This window comes from Rousettus aegyptiacus, unplaced genomic scaffold (genome assembly GCF_014176215.1).
Source record: "Rousettus aegyptiacus isolate mRouAeg1 unplaced genomic scaffold, mRouAeg1.p scaffold_m13_p_12, whole genome shotgun sequence".
NCBI lineage: Eukaryota > Metazoa > Chordata > Mammalia > Chiroptera > Pteropodidae > Rousettus > Rousettus aegyptiacus.
The window spans coordinates 47,557,580-47,569,828 of record NW_023416287.1 but is presented as its reverse complement, the minus strand read 5'-3'; the positions used below and the strand labels follow the sequence as shown (position 1 = coordinate 47,569,828).

The window sequence follows — 12,249 nt, the reverse complement described above, 5'->3', positions numbered from 1 at the left end:
TTGTCTTTCCTGCACCTTTTTTCCTTTAGTGTAAAATGAAATGTTAAAAGGGAGTATGACTCATCTGTGCATAATGGGGCCAGGTTCTTAGATGTTACATGCTATTTTGATAAATTGACTTGCTTTAAACATATGGCTAAGCAGATCTATAATCGCAATGTTCATTCTTTTTCTCCCTAAATGAGAAAGAACTAAGCATAAGTGGATGATATGACTGTGTAATTACATACTGTTTAGGGACAGACTGATAACGACTTCATATAATCAGAGTAAAGCATAAAACGATTCAGACAAGAAATAAAAAAGATAGGTTGGTGATCGTATACATCTGCTGAAAGCTTACATAGCAGGACACGTCTTCAATAGACTCTACATATAGAGTGAAATGAATACAGAGAAAAACTTCAGTAAAAACCTGCCGTCATCGTCCAAGTGTGACTTCTCACTGTGCCAAGGTTTTATGTGTAGAGTTTGTTTAGTTCTCTCCAGTTGGGGAATGAAATTATTCTGGAGAGTCACATGATATGTATCTAGGTTAGAAAAAGGGTATGGTGTCACCTCCAAATAATAACAGTATTCTGTTCTATAAGGGTTTTCATTCATTCAGCTAGTGTGTTTATGAGAGCCTGGTATATGCCAAGTGCTACTGCTTGCTAGGGACAGGGGTTGTGAGGAGGAACAATCCTGAAGATTCCTGAAGAATATCTAAGGATGAAGAATAAAAGCTTATTGCAGAGCCCCAGAGGTAGGAGGCTGGCACCCTGCAGTTGATTGTAGCATTTTCCCTCCTGGAGTTCCAGCATACCACACACACACACACATACAAACACACTGTGCTCACAATTATGCATGTGCACACCACACATGTACACTACTGTGCTGAAGAGCATGGGTGTGGCAGAAGCAGTCAGCTAGGGACACAACAAGCAAATTTAGCCATCTGTAGTTCAACTATATTGTCTAGTCTGGGGACTGTAGCATCAGAAAAAAAAAATACAGAAAATTACCTCAACTAAAGTCATGTTCTCAACCAAAGTCAAATGGAGCCATGCATTTGAAACCTTGACTCCATTATACTTCTCATAAAGAGAAAATACTTTTAGACATGAAAATTTAAAGATTGGCAAAAGCAGCTCTCTGCTTTTATCCAAAAACAGGAAATCAAAAAAAAATCAAAAAATTGAAACAACAGCCTGGTAAGCACAGGTACCCCGTATGGTAGTAATACCAAATATGTCTGCGATACATACATGTTTTTATTATAGAACATGAAAAGCTGTGCTGGAGTTTATCTAGCAGGATCCACTCCAAAGCATACATTTACAGTAATGACTGCATATTTAATTGGGCAGGGCGATTTCATAGCTAAGTAATTACCTGCACTTAATTTAATCAGTCCCATTTTATCAGCTTCAAGTTTTTACTTATCATACCAGTTTTAACCTGAGAATACCTTCTCACTCTGATTATCAAAGGAATACATGTCACATTATATAAAATACAGGAACACGCAAAATGAGCAAGAAAAGAATCATGCAAAACGCTCTACCCAGAGACAGCCATTGTTAATATTTTGACATTATACTTAGCCTTTAAAATTTTTTTTTAAGCATTAAAGTACATATATAAGAGACTAACCTGATCAAATATTAATTCAGTCCCAAGTGTGGTTGAAAATTGTTTCCTTCCTGACTAATTTTACATTTTATTATGTGTAACCTGGTTTAGAACTTTTGGTTCTCAATCTAAATAAGTGGGTGAAAAACTGCAGACTATGTCTGGATAACTCAGAATTTTTAAAATGTTAAAAAATCAAGAACTTGGACATGAAGTATATCTTTTCACTTTTCCTTTTCTATGTAAAAACAATGGCCCATGCCTGAGAGATAACCTCGCACATAGTAGGCCTCAACTACATGTTGAATGAATGAATATTGACTTTCAAAAGACAAAGCATTCTCTGTACCATTTCCCTTTCCCACACGGTTCACCTCCTGTCTGGTCCCGTTAATGGACTCACTTGCTTTTTGAGGGCACCATGGGTTTAGGAATAAGCTTTGTTGTGTATGACAGTCATAGAAGTACTATAGTTGTTCCCTGTGAAAATGTGTTAAGTACTGCTTTCTGAATACATAATCTGGTGGATTCAGTGATGTTAACAGTCATCTGGTGACAAATGCCGTTTATTTAGGGTGTAAATCTCTCCTTAAATGGTTAACCTTATGCTTCCTTTCATTTTGGGAAATGTTTTTTATTTGATATCATTGGGAGTTGTCACTCTCTGAACAGAAGATTATTGCAATTATGATAGTACTTAAGATTGTTTTATATCATTTAGGAGTAGTGCTGTGGAGTAATTTATTCCTTGGGGGTAAAACACTCATGCATATACATATGTGTGAAGACACACACACATGCACACACATGTGTGTACGTAAATAAACCCTCCAGAGCGCCAGGATCTCCTTTGGTTCTCTGGAAGTAGTAATCTATAAAATTGTACCCTAGAGCCTTCAGGAATTAATTCGTTTTCAACAGGTGAACAATTTGCTTGCAAACTATTTTCTGTCACACTTATTTGTTATTTGTCATGATAACTTTATGTGGTCCCAGGCCATGGACCCCTGATGTTGGAGACCATTTTATATTGAAGTCATTTTGTTAACTTCCTTATTCAGAATGCCACTGAATTGGGAACAGTGCTATGGGGAGCTTCCAGTTTAGCTGGTCTCATGGCCGGCTGTTTATATAACATTTCACATTAAAGCATGGTTCTCCACTTATTCCTTTCCATACTCATATTGTAACTACCATTTGATACATGAGAAAAATATACATAAAGTATATTAAGTGTTATACAAACTTTAGTTATCACCATTATTATAATTTTTACTTTATATGGGGCAGGGAAGCACATCAGATGACTTATCCTAAGCAAACCTAAAGACTGAATACTCAGAGCTACTTTCTTAACTGTATAGTTTTTAATCCTTTGAGATACTCTTTTCCTTGGATTTATTTAAGCAAAATCTTAATGAATGGGAACCCAATTAACTAGTCTTCTTAATTAACCAAAACATCCGAATTCTGAATTACTTAAAATGTTGATGTTATTTGTGTGTGTACTCACACACACTTTCTCACTCTTGTCTTATGAGAAAAATAAGGTGGGGGCAACTTTTCATGTCTGAAGCAGGGCTGTTACCTGTTCACTCGAGTACCTCCACATCCAAAGGACCATCCTATGGGCACTGATGTTCCTAATAATGACCTTGAGCCATTTTAAGAACGTGAATCATCAGAGAAGGATCATGCAACTACGTTCAGCATACAGTGGCAGAAATTTCAACAACTAAGTACTGTGATTAGCCAACACTTCTAATTAAACAAATAATTCAATTAAGTGAATGTTTTAAAAAGTTATTATATATAATAAGCACATTTATGATTATAAATAGTAGGTATACTCAGACAGAAATTATCATTATAGTAAGTTGCCATACTTGAGTACTGCATTGCTAAGTATAAGGATGATTGATTTATAGAATTTAAGATGTAGTAAAATAGGACGTAAATATTTTGCAAAAGTTTCTCTTCGGGAAAAAAAAATGATTCTCTTCAGATGTAATGCTAAATTAGCAGAGGTTCCTACTTTCCTCCTTCTCTCTTTCCCTCCTTCCTTTATTTCCTTTCTTTTAATATAACTTCTTGGTAATACCTCTCCCCACAACATGTAAAAGATAATCAGTACCTTTCCAGGACTGATTATTTGTTAAAAGCAGTTCCCTTCTCTTATCTTTCTCATTTATTCAGACAAAAATGATGCACTGAACCATTGTAGAAGCTTCGTCATTGATTTTCCTGCTTCCAATCTGCTTCCCATCCCTCCAGATAAGGGAGAAGTGATCTTCCCAAATTAAATTCTTAACATACCATTACATTGCTTAAAATCTTTTGGTGGTTTCCCTTCACCTTTCCAGTTAATTCACATTCAGTATGACACATATGACATCTTGATTATGGCCTTGCCTTTCTTATGCTGTTCTTCTGTCCTGGGCCACCCTGTGATCTCCACTCCTCCAATTCCTTCTACACAGATCTTGCCTCCCTGCCTGTTTGAATGGGCTGCATACTCTGCCTCAGCCACTTCCGTTCAGTCGTCAAAGCCTAGCAGCCCCTCCATGAACCCCACAAGGATGAGTTCAGAGCCTACTCCCTCTGTCTCTATGAGTCCCTCTACAACCCTGTCTGGGTCCTGGTTCCTTGCCCCACTGAGACTCCTCAGGGCATAATGTTTGTCTACCATGCTTAGAACAGTGCCTGGCCCTTCTAAGCCTTTCTGACTATTCGAATGAATGAGTGAGTTGCTAGTTTTAGTCCCACATTATAGTTGACATATACCAGGTTATGCAGTGAGCACAAGGGTCCCTGGGTCAACCAGAAATCTAAGGCTGGTCTCTTTGGAGGGTACCATGGCTGATGCTGAGAAGGAAGTCTTGGGTCTAAAGATACAGCTGGTACACTTGGCCTCTCTTGCAGCTGAACTTGATGCTTCAAATGACCTTTTAATTCTCAGCCCTCTAATACAAGTAGCACTCACAAGAAGGCTGTCCACATTTTCCACACCAGATAAGCCAAGTAAATATTGGAGACCACTGTCAGTTTACTGTAGACCTAAGAGAGTTTCTCATTCCTTACAAGAACTCTTGCTTTCACTTGACCCATTTAATTGTGCTTCCTATGAGTAATCAAGGTGGTGGATACTTTGAAGGGAAAAGATGAAAAGAGAAGAATACCAATCCCACCCTTTCCACCCTAAAAATACAATATCGTCCTACAGCGTGAACCCAAAATCACTGTGTTCTGAGAGAACTGTGCTCACGGTGGAGTTTTTATCTGATTGCACACTTTGACAATCTTCTGCACTGACAGCCTTGCCAGGTTCATGAGCTTCACTCATTGTTAAATAAAAGCAGTAGTGAAATGGAGATTTGACCCTAGAAACTATGAGTGATTTATTCTTTTGCCTGCTTTCTAATGTTTGTATATTGGTTGCTCTTGGAGTTTATTTCTTCTACCCGTGGTTAAAAAGCATAACTGGAGGCTCCCTTCCTGTGTGACTCTAGCCGTACGAATGACCCATGCAAATCCTGACCTCACCCCGCATCATCTCTACACTTGTTTTCTGACATCCAGGCCAGTGAAATCTTAAGAGCCTCGAGGTCAGAAAAACTTATCTTTATTCTCCTTTATGTTTCTGGCCTCTAAAGTATACAAAGTTATAGTGAATAGGTGTTTGTTAAACTGAGTGAAACTTGTCAACAACCACAGGGCCCAGCGCTTTGCCTCCCATTGTCTTCTACATCAGGGTCATCAGTTAACTTTGCCTGGGACCTTTTTGTCTTTACTCTGAGCACTGTTCTTCTTGGAGCTCAGAGTGAACCTGGTTCTGGATGACTTTTACCATTATTTTAACAGTACTATTAGCTAGAAAGGATTTTTCGAGAGCCATCTATGAACCTGATCATTTAAAATAAGAACATGAGAACATGTGCCAGGCCCTGTGTTAAAGAAAAACGTCCCAGTTAACCCTGAGACCAACCCTAAGAGATAGGTAATGTTATTCTTTCTTTACAGATGAGTAGACTAAAGCTTGGAGAGGTTAAGTAATTTAAAGTCACAATACTATAGTGTCTTTCATTGATGGTAAAATATACATTTTTTCATATTTTAAGATCTTTGCATCTTATGGTCAGTGGGATTTCCAGTCCCTATTAACCTGCAGGCAGCAGTTAGGAGGGGGTGACACTGTCTTTGCCTGTGTCACCCTGGACACAGCTGCTTCTATTGTCATCACATGACGTCACTCACTTCCTTCACATGCATCCTTGGTACTCTGTATCTTGAGTTTAGTTGCAAATTGGCTGGTTTTGTAAACTAAACATTTGAGCCAAGTGTGCTTGGGTTTGTTTTTTATCCATAACTCTCCTATAAATTAAACTTAGCACAGAAGAAAAATCACTGTGAAAATCAGGCCTCTTGACGAAGCAGTAGAGTGTCATTTGACAGTGAAGCAAATATTGACCATTGGTGGAATAACTTCAGTTCCATATATTTTCTCACAGCACACAATCAGTTGTTTGGAAAGAAAGATACCCAGAAAAAGATGAGGCGGTGTTTGTGTTTTGTTTTTGAGACACATTCAGAGGAAAGGGGTGAGCTGTCACATGTGAAACAATGCAACTAAAGGAGGAGGAGACAGTGCCACATCTCTTTGAATTGATAAAAGAAATGTCAAAGCCTGAGGCTGCCATGGGTATCTCAAACCTGTTGTTAAGGCATTGTGTAATTGTTCAAACGCAAGTGTTTTGCTACTGGTAATAAAATAATGATGCATCTTAACAATCATTGAAGTCTTGGATTGATTCGATGAAATCCTTTAAGTGGCAGATCCAGTTTCAAACTCAAGCAGCCTGGCTATGGAGATTTCACCCATATCCACTACCCTCCAGGCTTTTTATCTTTACAGGAAAACACTTGCAGAGTATAAAGGGGTTTACAAATCAATTTTTAGAACATAGCTTGATTGACAGTGAGATGATGACATATTTACTGAATGCTTAGTGTTGTATTTAAAGTAGAATCTTTCCCAACTCTCAATGTCTCATGACTTGAATTAAATCTATTTTAAGTTAGCCACATCATAATTGATCACCAAACAGCAAATTGTACTATGTTTCAATCCTTGAATGCTCAACAGTGAATTCAGGAAATACTTTCTATCATCAAGATAATTATAACTATTGGGGTTGGTGAAGGTACAGTGACTAGTACTTCTCTCCTGAGGCTAGTTCAAAGCCAACAGAGATCATAGGTGTCAGGCAAATGGGGATTAAAATGTTAGAATCATGATAAATATGTGATCAGAAGATGCAGTATAGACAGATATTCATGGTAGGATTGCTGATAGTTCATTCCTGGATTTTTCAGACTTTCCTTCTGGTGCAGTGCTACAGCCCAACAGCTGAATGGGCAGGGTACATGAAGGGGAGCTGATTAAAATGCATGCATTTTGAAAACAGGCAGGTTTTGAGGAAAATGACTGAGTCAAACACGCTTGTTTCATCCTCCATCACACACACCACTTCACTGGGTGAGGGTTTAATGAGGGATCGGGAGTACCTTCCCTTAGATGGAAGGATGAGGCCATGGGAAAGGAGGTTCTCCCTTCGTAACCACGCGCATTCATGTACACACCACTTGGCATAGATTTCTGAGTTTTTGTGTTTCTCTCATTCTAGTTCAGGCCTGAGCCACCTGGTTTGGCCAGACATGGTGGGTTGATGGTGAGGTTGCTTTTAATGTGAATGACACCATCGTGTTGTTTTACTATCTCTTTCCACAATTTTCATTTAGTTGAATCATACCTGTAGGTATCTTTGCCTTCTTGCCTTTCACTTCATTTAAGATCTGCAAGAACAATCTGAGGCCATCGTTTCATCCCAGGGTAGCATTTTACTCAGAGGAAAACCCCAATAATTTTCAGTGCTTTTGATAAGACTTTCAGAAGACTATAGATAGAAGATTAGGTCAACCCCAGAACCACAGCAGATATCTGCATATTTTACAAATGTCTGCACATTGTCAACCAGTGGTTCTTAGTTTCTCCAGCAGATTTTCATCATGTTGGTGTAAGTTGCTGTGTTCTGGTTCTAAAGTTTCATTTTCAGATGATCTGTGATAAACCATGGTTCCTTTATGAAGTTATTCAGGTGTTGATTAAAAATATATAATTGCCTCCTCATAGGTAGTGTTCTAACAGGTGCATTTATTTATTCTGTGTTTATTTTTATTTGTGTACATTTGTCTAGTGTCTTCTTTGCTAACACCTGCTGAAAACATAGTAGGTCCACAGTAAAGACCTATTGATTTGTTAATTATTGTAGGAGTGACTCCCAAAGGAAACAGTGAACTTTCAGATTATAACTCAATTTATTTCCATTGCTTTATTCTAAACACTGATTTGGGGAGAGTCTTCTGCTATTTATAAGATAAATTACTTATACTGAAGATGAATTCAGTCTAAGTAGCCTCAGTTCAACTATTTCTTTACCCATGGAAAATAAAAATGCAATCTTCTATGTTATATATTTAGCCACTGACTTTGTGGGGATTTGGAAGGGCCAGACTTGGGAAATAATTGGGGGGGAAAGGCCATGCCCTAACCGTATTGTAGGGCAGGTATATGACTTGCACCCCACTGAGAGCACCTCCATTTGGAGACTGAGAGAACCAGAGATGCATGACTTGATGTGAGCAGATGGGAGCCACGCCAGGGAACAGATCACAATTGGGAATCTTGGGAACTGCTGTTCCTTGGGCCTTTCTCCGTTCCATCAAAATTCCCTTTCACCGATGCCAGTCTCCTTGTTCTTTCCCTTCCTAAATGTATCACCGTGCATGTCACCTTTCCCAAACACCCCTCTGTTCCCTCTCCCTTCAGTCACATCTACTCCTCTTTGGTGGCTCTAGAACATGTACATTTCTCTCTTCTACAACCCCTGTGACATTCATTTGTCTGCACTGCACAACTGCTCATTTAGATGCATGACCTTGTTTGCCATTCACAGAGACATGGATTTGAGCTCAAGCTTTGGCAGGAATTAACCAAATGACCTCTTGCAAGTCCCTGTTTGTTATGTCCATGAGCCTTGGTTTTCTTTCCTGGGAAATGATCTCCAAGGACACTTCCCACTTAGGAATGTGTATTTTTGAGGACAGAGGCAGTGGTAAAGCCTGGTGAGGTTGGGGTAGGTGTGCGTTTCCCACTTGCAGTAATTACCCTGCCACAGAGGAGGATCCTCAGCCTGATTCACGTCTGCCCTTAGCCCTCCTATCCTCTGACTTCCATTATTCTTTTTCAGGGCTGGGAGAAGGTTCTGCCTTCCTTCATCCAGACAGCAGATCACATCCTAGATCCTTAGAAAAAAGTTCCTGGAGGGCGTTCAAGGAATCCCAGTGTCATCACATGCTCAAACATCTCCACAATGGTGCGAGGATCACTGTGCAGATGCCACCGGCGATTGAGGGCCACTGGGTGTCCACCGGGTAAGAGGGCCAGGGCAGGAGGGGAATAGGGAGGGACCCAGGGGCGCGTTCTTTGGAAGTCTTTTCTTAGAGTTTCACAGATGTGGAGAGACTATATAACGTACAATGATTTAGGTGTTGTCTAAATTCTAAGTAAGCCAAACAACGTTTTGAAACTCTGATTGGTAAAGAAACACAGCTAAGTAGTATAGAAATCTTAGCTAAAGCAGAACTGATATTGTATCACTGTTAACCACAGGATATGAGTGAATAGGTCCCTCTGTGGGAACACTTGTGTATAAAAAGAAGCCATTAGCAAGTGAAATTAGGAGTCTCCCTTTCCCCAACCTGAAACAGGCCTTGCAAGCCTCTGATGGTCTAAATATTCCAGCCATATTCTGGTAATTTAATATATGGCTTCAGGGTTCTCTGAGTAAGTTTAAAAGGTACTCATGCTACCTCTACTAGCCAGGGCGCAGTTCTTGGATTCTTTTCCAGGCTGTGGAGCTGAGATTTATCCGGGTTTGAGCTCTGGCTTATCTTCCATTAGCGCTTTTAAAAATAGCCCAGAGGCAGACCTGCAGTTTTTCTCCAACCATTAATTTGTTGAGAATTAGCAAGGCTAACTCTGGGATCTGATCACTTCTCCCCTGCAGTTTCTGGGTACCTTAGGGAAGGATCAAATAAATACCAAGAAGGAAAAGAAATTTTATAAGATAATGAAGACACAGAGGGTGTTTTTTTTCTACGTAAAAATGAGGTTTCTCAAAATAAATACATGATAAATATTTGCACAATCTTAATTGTGATGTACTTTTAAACAATTTGTTACTTTATTTAACAAATATTTATTGAGTGTACAAATATTTACTGTGTGTCAAGCATTATTCTAAATTTTGTGTTTATAGCAGTGAACAAAGCAGACACAGTCCCTGTCTTCAGGAATTTTACAAGTAAACACACAAAGAAGTACTGTGATGAGGAAGAAAACAACAGGTGCTAAAGGAGAATACCAGGGGCCCTATTTTAGGATGCGGGTGGGGTCAGGAAAGGCTAGCAAAGAAGGGGACACTTGAACTGAGATGTGGTTGACTATGCAAAGACTGAGGGAAGGGTTTTCCATCTAGCAAAGGCCGAATCGGAGAAATCACTGAGGTGGAGCACTTGTAGCTGTGGTGTAGTAAACCAGGAAGAACAGCCCCAAATGAGGCTGCCAAGGAGGGCAGGGCCAGCACCCAGGGCACCTTACAGGCCAGGTCTCCTCTCTGAGTTTAGCTTTTAATCTAAGAGAACTGGAAAGTCAGTGGAGGGTTTTCAGCAAGGGCCATGCTGAAGACATGATTCAACTCTGGCACTCTGGCTCCTCTGTGGCAAATGGATGGTCAAAAAAGTGATTTGGGGGTGACCAAAAGGCAACAGTTCCCACTAGAGATGAAGGAGGCTTAGGTAAAGTGGTCACAGGGCCAACAGAGAAGTGATTGGACTTGAGATATGCTGAACTCCAGAGGCCAAATCAATAGATCGTCAATGCTTAGATAAAATATTACAAATAAGTGATCTTTGCTAAACCTTGAGGGACATTAATCACTGCTCACATTGAACTTCTCTTTCCTTGGGGGAGAAGTCTTGGGTCTTCTTTCCTTTTTCACGGATGATGGATGCTCAAATAACTGCTGAGTGCTTTCTGTCTGTATTGTATTATTTGACATCTATTGACAATCTACCCAGTGAAAGGTACCCACTTCAAAGTAGTGTTTCTCTTCTACAAGTTTGTTAACTAAAAAATGGAAATGTTAGTAATTTTGAGAACACTGGCCTTTGGGATTTTAGCTCCACTGTTTGATTTGGCAATGCCAAGTTAGCTCAAACCAGAATTATTGTATATAATAGGTAATAGAGAATAGAGAACATATAATATGTAATTATAAAATATATATTAGAAACATGAGCAGAATTATGAGTCAAAATTATTATATATAATATATAATGTTATTATATAATATATGCAATAATTGTATAATTGCAAAATTATGGTAATAATATCTAGTGGATATTATATACCCAATTTATGTAATATATAATATATATCATATGTAACAATACATAATATGTGCAATATATAATATGATATATTATGTAACTATATAATATATATTACAGACATGAGCAGAGTTATAAGACCAAGATTGATGACATGAAAGTCATTCTGTAACTGAGACTAGTATCTAGCAAAAGGTTATGGACAGATGAATTTTTCGACCAACACATTGAAGAAAACCTCCACCATTTGCCTGGTGTGGTCTGTGCTGCGTGTATATGAATTGTGATTACGATTAGAGCAGTATGAAGAATGTACCTGAGGTAAAACCTAATGAGCCATTTGTCCTTTGTAGACTCAGTCCAAGTATTTCTGGCTTAGGAATGTAGCATTTATTTAATGCCTCTTAAAAAATGTTTTGTCATTGTCAACAGCACAAAACAGAAGGAACCCTTATTTTTGGTATTACATTAGCTTTATTTCACTAATTGCCTCTTTATTTTTTTCTGCTAGAGGGAATATTAATTTTGACCAGATGAGAGGATGAATTTCTGAATGCCTCTTAAGTGACACCTCCACAATACTAGATTTTATTTCAGGATAATGGATATCTAGCACCTGCCTGCTCTAGAGAAGGTGCATAAAAAAAGAAGTGATCAGGAAATCAACCATTTCTGAAATAGCGTAACGGAACTTCTTTAATAGGGTAGAAATACACTTCTCTTCCTTCTTCCTACCAGTAAGGTAGAAATTTCTCAGTAAGTTAGGTCTGTGGGTAGAACTGAGGATGGCAAGTTTCTGCTCTCCAGGCTTGTTCATAAGGTGAATGAGAGACTTTCTGGTATAGAGTGGTTAGGCTCATAGCTGCTAGACCCAGACTGCTCCAGTTTACTATCTGGCTCTGATGCAGATTGGTTATGTGATCTTGGCCATGTTTTCTAATCTCTTGTGCCTTTGTTTTTCCATCTGTAAAACATAATACCCACATAGCTCATAGCTTGTCATGAGGATTCAATGAACTGGTATCTAAATAGATATACAGGACTTAGAACAGTGTAATCATTTTGTTATTACTATAATTTCTTAACACTGTAATGAATCTCTTCCTCGCGCCTTTGGGCTTA

At 38.9% G+C, this 12,249-nt stretch overlaps 1 protein-coding gene across 1 annotated transcript in view; it reads left to right on the top strand.

Annotated features, from left to right (window-relative positions):
- APCDD1 (APC down-regulated 1) overlaps positions 1–12,249 on the top strand; it is a 31,665-nt gene that overhangs the window by 3,564 nt on the left and 15,852 nt on the right. Inside the window, exon 2 of the mRNA XM_016119895.2 lies at positions 8,925–9,108. Coding sequence (XP_015975381.1) covers positions 8,925–9,108 — 184 coding nt within the window. The remainder of the gene's footprint in view (positions 1–8,924; positions 9,109–12,249) is intronic.